Genomic DNA, 16,145 nt, shown 5'->3' with positions numbered 1-16,145 from the left:
TCCCAGAAGTGGGATCACTGGGTCAAATGGCAGCTCCATATTTAATTTTTTGAGGAGCCTCCATACTGTTTTCCATAGTGGCTGCCCCAGTCTGCATTCCCACCAGTAGTGCACCAGGTTCCCCTTCCCCACACCCTCGCCAGCACATGTCGTTTGTTGATTTGTTGATGGAGCCATTCTGACAGGTGTGAGGTGATACCTCATTGTGGTTTTAATTTGCATCTCTCTGATGATTAGCAACGTTGAGCATCTTTTCATATGTCTCTTAGCCATCTCTGTGTCCTCTTTGAAGAAGTGTCTATTCAGGTTCTCTCCCCATTTTTTTAATTGAATTGTTTGTCTTCCTCTTGTTAAGTTGTATGAATCTCTTATGTATTTTGGAAATTAACCCTTTATCAGATGTATCATTGGCAAATATGTTCTCCCTTACAGTGGGCTCCCTTTTCATTTTGTTGATGGTTTCTTTTGCTGTGTAGAAGCTTTTTATTTTGATGTAGTGCCATTTGTTTATTTTCTCCTTTGTTTCCCTTGCCCTAGGAGACGTACTTGTAAACATTTTACTATGAGAGATGTCTGAGATTTTGCTGCTTATGATTTCTTCTAGGATTTTTATGCTTTTGAGACTTATAGTTAAGTCTTTTACTTTTATCCATTTTGAGTTTATTCTTGTATATGGTGTAAGTTGCTGGTCTAATTTCATTTTTTTTTGCACGTACCTGTCCAGTTTTCCTGACATCATTTATTGAAGAGACTGTCTTTTTTCACTGCATGCTCTTGCCTTCTTTGTCAAATATTAATTGAGCATAATGGCTTGGGTTGACTTCCAGGGTCTCTATTCTGTTCCACTGATGTATATGCCTGTTCTTGTGCCAGTACCAGGCTGTTTGATTATAGTGGCTTTGTAGTATAATGTGACATCTGATATTGTGATCCCTCCTTTGTTCTTCTTTCTAAAGATTGTCATGGCTATTTGGAGTCTTTTTTGGTTCCATATAAATTTTTGGAGTGTTTGTTCTAGCTCTGTGAAATATGCTGTTGGTATCTTAATAGGGGTTGCATTGAATCTATAGATTGCTTTGAGTAGTATGGACATTTTAATGATGTTAATTCTTCTAATCCATGAACATGGTATATTCTTCCACTTCTTTGTATCTTCCTCTATCTCTAGCATCCTGTAGTTTTCCGAGTACAGGTCTTTTACATCCTTGGCTAAGTTTATTCCTAAGTATCTTTTTTTTGTTGCAATGGTAAATAGAATTGTTTTTTTAAGTTTCTCTTTCTCAGAGTTCATTATTAGTGTATAAAAATGCCATTGATTTCTGGGTGTTAATTTTGTATCCTGCTACCTTGCCGAATTCATTTATTAAATCTAGTAGTACTTTGATGGAGTCTTTAGGATTTTCTATGCACAATATCATATCATCTGCAAATACTGACAGTTTTACTTCCCCCTTTCCAATTTGGATGCCTTTTATGTTTTCTTCCTGTCTGATGGCTGTGGTGAGGACTTCCAGTACTATGTTGAATAAGGGTGGTGAAAGTGGACACCGCTGTCTTGTTCTTGTTCTTGTTCTTAGGGGAAATAGTTTTAGTTTTTGCCCATTGAGTATGATGTTGGCTATAGGTCTGTCATATATGGCCTTTATTATGTTGAGGTATGTTCCCTCTATTACAACTTTGCTGAGAGTTTTTATCAGAAATGGGTGCTGGATTTTGTTGAATGCTTTTTCTGCATCTGTTGATATGATCATATGATTTTTGTACTTCAGTTTGTTTATGTGATGTGTCACGTTTACTGATTTGGGAATATAGTACCAGCCTTGCATCCCCAGAATAAATCCCACTTGTTTTTTTGTCTCCCCATTTTGGGTGCCCATTTGGGTTTTTATCTATGTAATAGGTAGATCTTCTAGGAATCCCCTTCTTTTTGGATGGCGTCTGGTGCAGGGTGATGTCAGATACTGTTTGTTACTGGCCTTGGGTAGCCTGTTTGGAGCTATGAGTGATCCACAGCTTGTAGCTCCCTCTACCGAAGAAAGGACTAAGATGCACACCAAGATCTGCTTTTCCAAGGCCTGGGTCAAGAAGCAGATCAGGCAAAGACTCAAAGTACTCCAAGGTCTGCCTCTGCCTGAAGGCTGATTTATCTGATTCTCTTAATGAGTCTCAGGCTGTAGGCCACAGCAAGGGGCAAACTCCACAGGGTGGGATAAGAGGTTTTCCATGAGTGGGGCAATTGCTTACCCCCCCAGGCAAAAACTGTGTGGCTGGCAAAGGTCTGCTTGAGAAAGATGTTCTCAGCAGAATTGGGGAATGACTCAGCACAGGAATCCAGATTGCTGCCTTCTGAGCTCTATCTCCAGAGCCCACAACTCTGAATTCTCCTTACACCGCTCTAGTCCACTCTGCCCTCCTTCCACTGGAGCCCAAGGTGAGTGGCTGCATATGAAACTTTGTGGGTTGGCCCTTTAAGAGGGTGCCTGCATTTCCAGCTGTCTCTCCCTGGTAGACAGAAACCCTGCTGCTTTTCACAGCCAGGTGTCATCTTGGCACCTTTCTCAGTTCTGGTGCTCTGGGCTGAGGAGGCCAGCTTGGGGTTTAGACCTCAGAGTTCTCAGTGGGAACCCCCCAGAACTGAGATATCTCTTGGACCTTCAGCTGCTGTCTAGGAGCCCAGCCATCCCTCTTGTGCCTCTGTAGCTCCTACCAGTCTCTATGTGTTCTCTGCTTTATGTCCTTGGTTATTAGGGTTCTCTCCTGCTAGTCTTCGGTTGATTATTCAGGATGTTTTTTCTGTATTTTAGTTGTAATTCCAGTTTCGTCCTGGGAGAGTATCAGTGTACCTTCCACTTAATCCTCTGTCATCTTGGAATCCTCTCCTTGGCTTTCTTAAGACATACAAGAAAGCTCTCTATCCTGAGACTGGCTACTAATGTTTCTCTTCTGGAAAGAGAATAGAATGAGAAACTGGAATTTTAAAGGACTACACAAATTTGGCCACAGGTGCATGTACCCATGACTACCTGTTTTTGCTTTGCGTTCACCCAAGTCTGCACTCCCAGGAATGACTGGACATTGACATTTAGACCCTGGGAAGCCTGGGACCTCAGTGGGAGGAAGAGCCCCATATGTTTCTGGTTGAGGAGCCATGGGTTTGGATAGACTCAGTCCTTGGTGTGGGAATTTCTTGTACCCACTTTTAGCTGAGTCAGTATTGGGTAATTAGAGGGGTTGCTTTGTTGACACACTTATATGCTTTGCCTTTTGCTGCTCCACTGACAGCAACCAAACTACTTATTATCACCACCCCTCATATTTACACCATAACATCCTACTCATGGTTTTACAAAGCACTTTCACTCTCTTTCCTCAGTGGAGCCTCCTATAATTAATTCCATGACATAGGTATTCTTGTCATCATTGGGGAAACTGAGACTCAGAGAAATTAAATTACTTGCTTAATATATTACAGTTATTAAGCAACCAAATTGGCATTCTCAACAAGCTTTGTGTACTAGAGCCCATCAAGCACATCTTGATGTTTATTTTTTAATCTCATTGATTTAAAAAGGTTTAAATTAACATATAGTAAAATTGACTTTTCTAGTGTAGAGTTTTATGAGTTTTAAGACACATTTAGATTCATGCTTCCACTGCAGTCAAGATAAAGAACAGATCCTTCACCATCAAAACTTCATCATGCTGTTCCTTATAATTATATCCCACCTTACCCCTAACCCCTGGCAACCTCAGGCCTGTTCTCCAAGCACCTACTTGTCCACCACTATAGTCTCGACTTTTCTATAAGGTTACAGAAATGGAGTCATACTATGTGTAACCTTTTTTTTTAAATTAAAAATATGTCTTTATTGATTTCAGAGAGAGGAAGGGAGGGGGAGAGGGATAGAAACATCAGTGATGAGAGAGTCATTGATTGGCTGCCTCCTGCACCCCCCCCCCCCACTGGGAACTGAGTCTGAAACTAGGGCATGTGCCCTGACCAGGAATCAAACCGCCATCTCCTGGATCATAGGTTGATGCTAAACTGCTGAGCCATGCTGGTTGGGCTATGAATAACCTTTTGAAAGTGACTTTTTTCACTCACCATATTGATTTTGAGATCCATCATGTTGAGTATATTAATAGTTTTTTTTAATTGCTGAGATTTCTGTTGTCTAGAGGTACCTCAGTTTGTGAGTCCATTCACCAGTTGAAGGACCTTTGGGCTGTTCCCTGCTTTTTGTGATGATGACTGTTCGTAATGTTTTTGCGAAGGTATGTTTTCATTTCTCTAGGGTTAATACCTAGGAGTGGGATTGCAGAGTTACATATCTGTCAGTGTGTGCTTACTCTGTGAGACACTGCCAAGCTGTTCTGCAGAGGGGCCGTCCCACTTGGCAGTCCCACCAGTGAGATAGAAAGGCTCTGCTTGCTTCCTCTCCTTGTGAGCACGTGGCATTGTTGGTGTTCTTTTTGGGGCCACATTAGTGGGTGAGTAGTGGTATCCTCACATGGTTTTAGTTTCTGTTTCCTTAATGGTGAATGATGTGGAACATCTTTTCATGGGCTTATTTGCCTTTTGTTGAACTCCCTGTTTAAGTCCTTTCTTCAAAAAGTTGCTAGAGAGTTTTCCCCTGGCGTAGAATGTGGTCTGCTTGGGTAAATGCTGCATGTACATGAGAAGTGTGTCGTCCACCGTTTGGGGGTAGATTCCACTAAGTGTCAGTCAGTTGGTTAGTGGTCTTGTTAGTCTATTCTGTGTCCTTTTTGATTGTCTACTTGTCCTGTCAATTACTGAGATAGTTTACCATCTGGTGAATTTTCAAGTTCAGTTTTTTCTTTTCGAAAGTGTCTCTTCGTTTCTTCTTTATATCTTCTATTTCTCTGAGATTTTATATCTTCTCTTTTGTATCAAGTGTGTCCACCCTTCCTTGTTGGAACCTGTTTAAAGGCTTTTTCTGATAAGATTTTCATCGTCATCTTGAGGTACTGTCGATTTTATTTTCCCTTGAAGGCTGGAACTTTACTGGTGCTTCCGATGCAGAGTTATTTTAGCTTATATTATGCACATTTCGTATATAATGTTGGGGGTCTTGTTTGAATCCCAAGAAGAATGCTGCTGCTTTTGTGTCTGTGGGCTGTCCACACCTGCCATCCCTGTGCCTCGGGGGTCTGTGCTGAAGCCCTGGGTTCAGAGGGTCCGCGGTGCTCTAGAGGTACTGTGTGTGCCGCCGGCGCTCCTCCCTGGAGCCCAGTGACCAAAGCTCAGGCCCTGACCCCCTCGGCCCTCCTCCATGGTGGGGCCAGGTCCTGCACCACTTCATCAAAGTGCTCCCTTCTCTCTCTTCATAATCTCTGCAGGACTTGCCAGGCACCTCCCTTCCCTGTCTGCCTACAGCAGTGCCAGGGCTTGATTTCCCTCTGGTTGTGTGCATGTGGGACTCACTGGCCAGAAGATGGAGAGAGAAATAAAAGTGATGGGAACTTACTCTGTGGTTGTGGAGCCTCCGTCACTTGGGTGAGGGTGGTGACTTCTTGACCTTGGAGTTATGAGCCATGCCGCCATCACGGCGCCGGTGCCCCGTTGTACTGCGCAGGGCTGGGCTGGAAGGTGAAAAGGAAGAACCTAAAGGACTCTCTGCCCTGCCCTGTCCTTCGTGGTCCCCCTTCCCGCTCCTCAGACCAGGAAGAGAGGGCTTCTGTTGGCACTCTGCCTGCCTGTACCCAGCGGCCCCTCCTGGCTCTAGGCTGCCTATCAGTTCAGGCACCTTCTCCAGCTTACTGTTTGAATCTTCAAGTAGCCGATCCATGCATTATAGCTGTGATTTACAGTTGCGGTCAGCAGGGAAGGTGGGCGGTGGGTTCTTTGTGCATCCTCCATGTTACCTAGAGTAGGAAATCATCATTTTTAAAAAGATTTTTAAAATTGATTTTATAGAGAGAGGAAGTGAGAGGCAGAGAGGGGATGGGGGGGGGTGGGGGAGAGAGGGAGAGGGAGAGAGAGAGAGAGAGATCAATGTGAGAGCAGGCATCGAGCAGCTGTTTCCTGCACGCCCCCTACCAGGGATTGGCCCACAACCTGGGCATGTGCCTTGACTGAGAATCAAACCAGCAAACTCCTGGTATACAGGATGCTCACATCAGATACTCCGTAGACTTTTATGTGTTAGGTGGATTAATGAATAAAATTCCCAGTTTTTGGCACAGGAAATAGTGTGTACTGACCATATTGAGGGGGTTTCGCATACTCTGTTCTCTTTGTCTGGGAGGTGTGTGCTTCCGCCCAGAAGCTTCCCTCCTCCCCTAGCTCTTCTCCAGATCCTTCCCTGCTGCTGGGCCTTTGCCCCTCCTCTCCGCCACACCTGACGATGATCTGTCCTCCAAAGACCTGCTCTGACCGAGATCTTCCAGGAAGCTTTCCTGGTCTTCCCTGTACTTCAGAAAGATAGGTCCAGGGAAGAAAAAGAGCCCAAACAGAAAGCAAGCAAGAACAAATATCAGCGCTATACTCAGTAAAGCTTAAAACAAAATTGTCCAAGGGATGTGGAAAGATAAACAGAGTAAGGACACTGTGGTGGGCCCGACAAGGTGAAGGCCCGCCAACATGTCAACAGTTAGAAGCAGTGGAAACACTGGGTCTAGACGCCCCACCTCAGGGAGTCAGAGGCAGGACACCAGAACCACAGCCGATGTCTGTCCTGTGCAGCCAGGAGTGGGGACACAGATATCTGAACCTTCCCTTCCCTGCTCTAAAAGATCATCCATTTTCCTCCTCTGATAAATGTTTTATGAACTCCCTCTTTTGATGAAAGATTTCACTGTGATTAAAGATTTCATGAAGTTATGACAAAGGCAGAATAGATCATTCTTGAAAGCTCATTTTTCCGTGAGCTGAGTGAAGAGGCCTCTTGTAGGCAGCTGTCAGAGCTAATGAATATTTTCCAAGTGCCGAACCTCTGGGGAGGCACCCCCACCCAAAGAACCCAGGAGCAACTGGTGTGAACCTGCTCTTCTAAAGACGTGTGTCAGACAACATGTAGCAGTGGGGCAACAAGAGCCATGAAGCTGCCACTCTACCTTTCTCCCTGGAGAGGAGGTTCCATGACACATTTGAAAAATTGGTATTTCACAGATGCCCTGTGGCCTTTTTATGTCTGTGCATGTGTGTGCACATGTATGTATATGTGTTCGTATATGTATGTGCATGCATGTGCATATGAGCATGCATTTGCGTATATGTGTGCACGTGTGTGTGTGCACACCCACAGACAAGTTACGGCACCCGTCTCCACCTCAGTTTCCTTCTCTGGAAAGAGCAGAGGACAAGGTTTGGGTTTGGAATCTGTTTTCATCTGGTACAATAGCAGGAGGGTTTTGAGTTCTAAGTCTTGAGTCTCAGTCATCTCCCGAGCCTCACTTTCTTCCCCATAAACAGGTCCAGGGAGGACAGCTCTGGGGGTATTGTGATGAAGTAACCTCACATGGGTGTTAGCCCTTCCTCCCCTTTCCTTTCCCAGCCACGAAGCCCAGTTTGCACTTCAGGAGATACACTTGAGAACTGAGGTGCCCCTGGCAGGGCCTGTTTGGAAGTCACACTGGGCTGAAATGACTCGAGCACACATCCTTTCCTGAGTTTTTCTTCTACGAAAAACTGCTGTTCCTGTTCCTCCAGGAAGGAGATGCGTCTGCCTCTGTTGCCGCCTCCTGCGTCTGCTCCTGCCGTGGGCTCGGCTGTCCCGTGTAGATCAACAAACATGTCGAAGACCCATCATGTGCCAGATGCAGTGCTTGGCATTTGGGAGCCTGTGTTGGTTTTAGGCAGCACTGAACTGTAACAGAGGCTGAACAAATGTTTTTTTGTTGTGTGTGTAGCTAATGAGTCCAGAGGGCGGGAGGCCGTGCGGGGCTGCACCCGCTGCTCAGGGATGTTACTCCGCAGATCCTGTTGGCCCCACGTGCCTCCCGCTTCCTGGCCCTAGGTGGTTGAAGAGACCTTCACGTCCCGTTTACGTCTAGGGAGGAAGGCCAGGGAACGGGGGAGGCCAAAGGGTGGGCGCCTCCTTCCCTCGGGACCTCGCCCTGTTTGGGATGGAAGGTCTCCTGCAGTCCGTTCCCACTGGCTGCAGCTTTGCCCCATGCGCCTCCCCTGGTCACAGGGTGCTTTCCTCTTTGTCATCTGCGGTAGGGGAGACGAAGGAGAGGAGGCTTGAAATGGGGGTGAGTGGGCGCTCCTCCAGAGCCTTCGCCCGGAGGAAGCGGGAGCCACAACATCAGCATCGGCTGCTCTGCTCCACTGACCAGGCCCCACGGGCCTGGGGGCCTGCGAAACCCAGGGGGCATGGACGGGTGGGACTGTGACTTGGACGTGGCATTTACTGAGGGACGCTGTAACCGATTGCCCTCCGGCTGCCTGTCTTCCTTACGTGTCAGGTATCCTGGTCCCCTCATGTATGAGGCTTGGAGAACTTGAGCTGCCTTCCCAGTCACGTGGTTTGTGCAGGGCACAGCAGGGGTGTTAGTGTGTGACCGCAGGGCCAAGGAGGGCCACCAAGCCCACGTTTTAGGGTCCACAGTTTTGTTTGGAATGAGTCTCAGTCATCTTTGAGTCCAGGGCCACTTGACATTCTGGATAAATCATAGTTCTGACGTCCCCAAGTCAGAGAGTCTCCGGGGATGAGAAAGAGGCGAAGTCACTCCCCTCTGAGGCTGTCAGATGATTCTGAGCTTCTCGTCTTTTCTCTGCAGCACCCGGCAGTGCCACCTGCTCCTGGATGTCTTCAACTCCATGGAGCACGAGGTGACAGTCAGCGCCCGCAGCAACGAGGAGCTCACCCTGCACGCTGGGGAGTGCCAGCGGTAAGTGTCCCCGCATCCCCACACCTTCCCCCTTGTCCCCCCATCCTTCCTCCTAGTCCCGTGTCCTTCCCCCGTCCTCATATCCCTTCCCCCTGTCCCCGTGCTCTTCCCCCAGTCTCCATGTCCTTCCCCCAGTCCCTGCGTCCTTCCCTCCATCCCCGGGTCCTTCCCCCTGTCCCCTCGTCCTTCCCCCGTCCCCGTGTCCTTCCCTCTTGTCCCCGCGTCCTTCCCCCTGTCCCCTTGTCCTTCTCCCAGTCCCCATGTCCTTCCCTCAGTCCCCGTGTCCTTCCCCCCGTCCCCGGGTCCTTCCCCCTGTCTCCTCGTCCTTCCCCCTGTCCCCGCGTCCTTCCCCCTTGTCCCCACATCCTTTCCCCTTGTCCCTGTGTCCTTCCCCTTTTCCCCGCGTCTTTCCCCCTTTCCCTGCGTCTTTCCCCCTGTCCCCGTGTCCTTCCCCCTGTCCCTGCGTCCTTCCGTGCTCCCTCTTCCATCAGAAGGCACCGAGTGTCTGCTTCTTCTTTCACTCTCCTCAGGTGTGATTTTTTTAAACATCTCCATTCACATTTCTCTTCCTGTGGGGAAAGCCATGTAAGAACAGTGTGGGATTTTGTTCCATGCAGAACTACCTTCTCGGTTCTGTGAGTTTGGGCTCACCCCCACATCAGAGTTGTGCACTGGATGTTTTAGAAGCTGGTAGAGATGGAAGTGAGCTTTTACCCTGTTTGATGTGTTTCATTGAAGTCTCTCCCAAGTTTTTGGTGGTGGTTGTGGGCATGGGAACAGGTGTCAATAGGGCCCATTATTTTATGCTAGAAATTTACAATATATAGCTGTACGTTGACATTCACTCATACTTTTATTCAACATTTATGAAAAGCGTATCATCTTGCCAGGTGTGCTTGGTCCTGGGAAACAGCTGAAAGCAGGCACCACCCTTTGTGTACAGAGCCTAGGCTCCCGGTGGCCCTCTCACTCTCAGCCTGGATTTGGTGCAGGGCCCATGAGCAGGGGCTCATCCCCTCACCAGGCTTGGGGGGAGCTGGGGATGGCTGGGCCAGGTGCTGTGATGGGTGCTGTGCAGCCTCCACACTGTTGGTCTGCCTCACTTCCTCATGGCTGTTTATCGGTGGTCAGCGTAAGGAAATTCTTTTATTTCCAATTACTCGTCCTTTGTTCCGCTGACAGCAGACCCCTACTTAACATGGTGCTCCTCCCTCCCCTGTGGGATGCTTCTGTTTTAAAAGTAATTGCACTGTTTGTGTTGGCTTCTTGTGCTAGGGGATGTCTCTGGAACAGGGAAGGTGAGGCCGTGCTTGATGAATGCTAACAGGCACCCCGATAGGAAAGCCCTAGCTGTCAGTGCCTCTGAGGCTCTCAGAGGCAGCAGACAAAGCTGCTGTGCTTCGGGAACCTTCGTTCTTGGAAAACATTTCACTATTAGAAACTCACGAAGGCATCACTTCCTGCTCACTGGGACCTCAGGACTGTCTCTGAGGGTCTTCAGAGGAGGCGGGGCCCAAGCTGCCGCTTCTCCCGTGCCTTCAGCCTGGGGGAACAGGAGGCTGTAACCTTAGAGGACATGCTTGCTGGTGTGGCGGGCTACCGAGGGCACATTCCAGAGCACACGCGAGCGCCTAAGCACCTGCTTTCCACTCGCTTTCCTGAGTTCAGGGCGCTGGGCGGTGGCTCCGTGTAGCTACAAGCGGTGTAGAAGGGGGGTGGGCAGCGCCTGCCCCAGGGAGTGCCTGCTCTTGGGGACCAAGAAAGGCCAGTCAACAGGTACCACCAGCCGGGCCGGATCGGAGCAGACGCAGTCTGGAGGGCCCAGGGCAGTGCAGACAGAGCCCAAAGCCGGCACCCCGCCCCGCCTTCACTGGAGCAGTGGAAGTGACAGTGCCACCTATGCTCAGTCCCAGGGGACCTGTCAGGAGCGGTTTGGATAATTTCGTGGGCAGCATTTTGTGGCTGCTGTCTCAGAGCCATCTTTTCCAGAGCATGCATTTGTGGTGCTGGGGTCAAAGTTCCTGTTAGTGTTTTCAGAAAATGAAAAGCCCAGCTCTACAGGACACTGTATCTCTTAAAGCACTCTGCAAATTTTGGAAAACACAATCTTGCCATGTTTGTTTTTCTTCTTTAATCTCTCAGTGTTTCCTGAACTATTCTTAGTGCCATTTTAGAGACACAGGTCTTCTGAATATGTCTAATGATTGTCCTGAAAATAAAAAACAAACACCCTCCTAACTCGACTAGACTCTGGAATTAGTTGGAAAGGTCTTGGCGATCCCCAAAGCCCAGACCCCTCCCAACAGATGAGGCCCTGAGGCCCTGAGAAGGCAAAGAGGCTGTTCCAGGGCTTCAGGGCCAGCTGGTGGAAGAACAGGACTCGACCTGGTTTTCTGATCATAGATCCAGGGCTGTGGGTTCCTGGCAGGGGTGGGCCAGGCATCTCTGAGAGGCGTCCTCTCAGAATCCAGTGCCAGCCGATTCTCCATGCTGTGCCCTCTTGTCCTGCAGGGACAGATTGCCCTCTTCTGTCTGTCCTGGGACTCTCTACCCATTCTCCCCAACCACTGTGGGCCTCCTCTCTGCCAGGTACCTTCCTGACCTGAGATGCTTCCTTTCTTCTCTTTGTCCCCAACATCTTGTACCTGCCCCTGTTGTCAGGGTTACACTCTGCTATTACTGTGTGTCTGTAGGTGTCGGTCCCCAGAAGTCTGGGAGCACAGGAGCAGGGGCCATGCCTGATTAATTTCCTCTCCTCATGGCCCAGTGCAGTAGCTAGTGGGTAACAAATGTGGTAGCAGAATTATGCCCCCCAAAGACATCTACACCCTAAGCCCCCAAACCTGTGAACATGTTCCTTACAAGCAAAAGGATTGCTGGTGGATTAAGTTCAGGACCTTGAGGTGGGGAGATGATCCTGGTGTCTTAGTCCATGAGGGCTGCTGTAGCAAAGGGACAGGTCTCTGTCCTCATGGGCTCATGTTCTAGTGGGAAGCTCACCGCAGAGCAGTGTGGAGGTGGGGAGGTGAGGGAGTGAGGGAGATGCCAGGACAGTCCCTCAGGTCTTGGGCACAGAAACACTTCAGATTTTATTCAGAGCCAAGAAGTTGCTGGTGGGTTTTGAGCAGAAGGACTCGCATTACCTGACCAACACTATTCAAGGGGACAGACAGCCGGTAGGCCCAGGAATGGATGTCACCCGGGTCTCTGTGGCTCCAAAGCCTGGGCACTTCCCTTACATCTGAGGCTTCCAGAAGCTCTGACTGTCCTTGCACTGTTGGAGGTGGCATCTCATGAAGTGGCCTTTCAGGGTGCTGGCCAAGGTAAGATATTCCCCCACTTTCCCCTTGCCCCCTGAGGGCGTGGCTCCCTGTGTCCACAGGTATTCAGGAACCTTCCGAGTGGGCCTCAGGCCATGTGGGCCCCTCTCCCTCTGTTTTTGGGTGATACCGTGAAATGTTGAGGTTTTCATGAAAATGAGCACACCTCACTGCAAAGCTGTTGGGTGATGTGTGACAGGACCGTGAAAGCAGTGGAGTCGTTGGCGCGCTCCGCCAGCCACTCCCCTGAGCAGTATCCGAGCCTCGGCCGAGCATGGCGCACAAGGATGTTTACGTCTGTTACTTGTAGAAACATAGGGAACAACCAAAGTGTCGACAACAGGGCATGATTAGTGAATTGCGGTGCATTTGTGTAATTGACTATGTGCAGCTACCAGAAATTACATTTCCGTAGAATTTGTAATGTGCTTAGTTGTCACAATGACAACAGTGAAGCAGCAGACACAGGCAGGGGAGACAAGCCCCTTAGATTGGGGGGGAAGGAAACACCCTCATGGACACAGCCAGCCTCCAGCATCCCAGAGTGAGCATCTCTCTCTCCCTCACCCTTCCTCTCTCTGAAATCAATAAAAACATAGTAAACAAACAAACAAACATACAAACAACCAGGTGAGTTTTCCTGAGTTTCAGGGCTGTGCTGGGTGCTGTAAGGATATCAAACTGACTCAGGATCAGCTGACCATGAAGCTGCCATCTAAGGAGGGAACAAGACATGATGCACAGGGACAGCAGGGAGATGGCAGCTGCCTGGACATAGGGGTCAGCACACTGGTCTGAGAGGAGAGCCCTCAGGCCCCCTGGGGTGAGGAGCTGCATGAGCCTCATGGAGGGTTTGAGCTCAGCCTTGTGAAACGGCGGGCTTCCAGCATGCTGAGATAATGGGGGAACGTTAAGAAAAGGCATTGAGGTTGAAAAAGGGGGCTGTTTAGTTGTCCGGCTGAATAGTACCAATGCTCACGTGCTGGCTGAGGAAGCTCGAAGTTTATCGTCAGGAAAAGGGTGTTTCCAGCATTGGTCCTGGCCCCTGGGGACCAAGGGCCTGGGATGGCCTCCCCCGGGCCACCTTCAGTCTGGCTCTGTTCTTGCCCCTGTGCCTCTTTTACTGTCCACTTCCGCCTGTGGGGAGCCTTGGCTGCCAGGGGCCTGGCTGTGGCCCCAGCTCAGCGTGTCCTTCAGCTCAGACCCTCATCACCAGCTGACTCGAGTCCGTGATGGGCATTGCCTGGCATTCAGGCCCTTGTGTGGTGGGCTGACTTGACTATGCTGCAGTTCATACCAGAAGGGACAGAGTGAGCAGGCAGCTTGTCCAGCTGACTCGGCTCCTCCATTCTGCTTGAAAACAAGTCCCCTGGCTGAGCTTCTGCTTCGGGTGAGTGCACCTGATGCTGGAGCCTCTGACGCTTGCCTCTCCTCTCCTCTCTGCACATCGGTGAGGCAGAGGGAGCAGCCACATGTCCTGAGTGCATGTATGCTGGGCACCAGACAGGCACATTGCCACTCGACACCACTGGTTCAGGGGTTGCCCTCCAGTGTATCACGGAGGGATGGAAGTACAGAGGTTTCTCCTAGGTCTGAGCAGTTGGTTGCCACGGGCCCTGCCTCCCTCTGCCAGACCCCATGTTCTTGTTCTCTGTAGGACGTCCATCATCTCCTCACTGCCTTTAGGGGAGACTGACTCATAAGCAGCTCAAGTTAAGCTGTGGGCCTGAGACCTGAGACTGAAGGAACATGCCTGCCTCACAGCCTCAGTGCTCCTCCAGGGCCATGTCCCTGGAGTTGCCTGAGTTCCTGGTTCCTTGCAGGTAGCCAGGGCTGCGTTCCCTCCTGTTTCTACGGCAACTCCCTGGTCTTGTCCGTCCATCACTGTGGACAAAGGTAGTGGTGGCTGTCGGGACTAACTGGCATTGTCATAGCTATTTTTAGCTTCCATGAGGACACTCCTGACTTTGGGATGTTACAGGATAAAGCAGGAGCGTGAGTGTGCTGGCTCTGGGCAGGGTGCCTTGGGCTGCCATATTTTCTCAACCCAGAGGCGCACTCCACAGTGCCTTCAGCTTCCCCGATTGACTTTCTCAGGCTCCTTTAGTTCCTGAGCTCCGTAAAGCTCTTCAAGGCTCGTGAGAAGAGACGATGGCTCTTTACCCATGAGAAATAACCCATAGTGACTTCTGTGCCCTCCGGGTCCTGCAGAGTTGGCCTGAAGGAGGAGCTTTCCTTCCAGGGTGGGCTGCCCTTTGAGGTGCTCTGCTAGTCCACAGTATCTGACCTCCCACAGGGCTCCCCAACGCTCACAGCTCTCTCTTTTGTCTCATTTCCTTGGCACACACCTTGTTCATTGTTCTAGGGAGAGCCCTCAGGTGATCCTAACTGCTGGACGCCTGGAAAGTCTCACTGTTCTGGGTCCCATTCCGTTTATTCTGCGTCAGCCTTCCACGATTTTGTCACTCATTTAACTGTTTGAATTAGCAAGTCACTTAAACTCCTGAGCCTGCTCCTCCTTCTGTGGTAAGAAGAGAAAGGGTGGCTCCACGGGTCCTGGTGAGGGCTGGCAGAGACACTGGGTTCAGAAGCCCCTGGCACAGGGACCAGCATGCAGCGGCTCACTTGCTGCTCATCAGTCTGGTTCTGGAAGCAGCAGCAGCAGGGCGTTGGCCACTGGGAGGCAAGAAGAAGATGAACCATTCTGAGACTGAATTTGGTTACAGCTTAAGTGGTGGAGTAGAGAGAAAGCAAAGTGTATTGTCAAAGTGTAATCCTGGAGAGATGGTTCATTTCCTGCCTTTACTCCTGAGAAAGAAGGAGGTTGGAGGCGGAAACTTGTTCTTATTGAAATACAGTTTGGGGCAGGGCATGAGCAAACCATTGCAGTGAGGCATTCAGGTGGCTGAGTGTCCCCAGCCTGATCATGCCCTGGCACCTGGACTCGGTGGTGATGGTACATGGGTTCTTGTCTGGCCCTAAGAGCTGCAGGGGCGAGGTTCTCTTCAGCTGCGTTGCCGTGGAAATGGTTACTTAATTGTATTAATGCTCTAGGCTTTGATGATCTCTGTGCCTCTCCTGCCCTTCAGAGCCCTTTTCTGCCAACTTAGAGAGACTCACCTTGGAGCTAGTCTTGAGATTTTTCTTAAAAGGAGGTGGGGGGCTCCTGAGACAGAGAAGTCAGGGAGACACTGCACAGCCATTCCCCCCCACAGACTCACAGTATCCATTGGTATCTGAAGCATTCTGGGACGTCCATTTAAGACAATGATGGATCTTATTTTCAATTTTTTGTTATGAAAAATTTCAAACATGCAGTAAAGTTAGACGAATATTCCAGTGATTACTGGTAAACCCATCTGCCATTGCTATTTTGCTATACTTCCTTTATCACATGTCTGTTTATATATCTCTCTATCTTTTTATAATCTACTAATCCATTATATTTTGTTCGTGAATTTTAAAGTAAATTGCAAACACCAGAACACTTGCCCCTAAAAACACTTGACATGCATATCATTAACTATAGTTTAATGCATACTCTGTGCTTTCATTAATTTCAGATACATGAAGACTTATTTCATAGCCCAGCATGCTTCGTCATGGTGAGTGCAGCTCACGCACTTGAAAAGAATGTGTCTGAAGTTGTTTGTTGTATGTACTGTTCTCTAAATACCAGTTAGGAGGTTGATAGTATTGTTTAGTTTATTTCTGTCTTTACTGTTTTTTTGATCTCTTGGTGAGGATGGAGATGGGAAGTGCTACCCAAGGCCCCTTAATTGACTGCCATGAGTGCCCTGCCTGCAACATTGCTTTTGTGGGTGCTTGGGGAACCCACAGCCTCAACCCCTCTGCCAGGACCCAGTCTCCTCTGAGGTGCCTGCCACCCTCTTGGGTCTGGTGTGGTCATGGCTCCTTGGAGGAGGTCCTCTGGGTGACAGTGTCCTTGGTGTGGAGGCCTGGATGCGT

At 49.4% G+C, this 16,145-nt stretch overlaps 1 protein-coding gene across 1 annotated transcript in view; it reads left to right on the top strand.

Moving 5' to 3' along the window:
- Window positions 1-16,145, top strand: part of LOC148091368 (trafficking protein particle complex subunit 9-like) — a 116,914-nt gene that overhangs the window by 20,403 nt on the left and 80,366 nt on the right. Inside the window, exon 3 of the mRNA XM_087825193.1 lies at window positions 8,746-8,856. Coding sequence (XP_087681319.1) covers window positions 8,746-8,856 — 111 coding nt within the window. The remainder of the gene's footprint in view (window positions 1-8,745; window positions 8,857-16,145) is intronic.

Source organism: Miniopterus natalensis, chromosome 16 (genome assembly GCF_054644295.1).
Source record: "Miniopterus natalensis isolate mMinNat1 chromosome 16, mMinNat1.hap1, whole genome shotgun sequence".
Classification (NCBI taxonomy): Eukaryota; Metazoa; Chordata; class Mammalia; order Chiroptera; family Miniopteridae; genus Miniopterus; species Miniopterus natalensis.
This window is presented reverse-complemented; position numbering and strand designations above follow the sequence as displayed.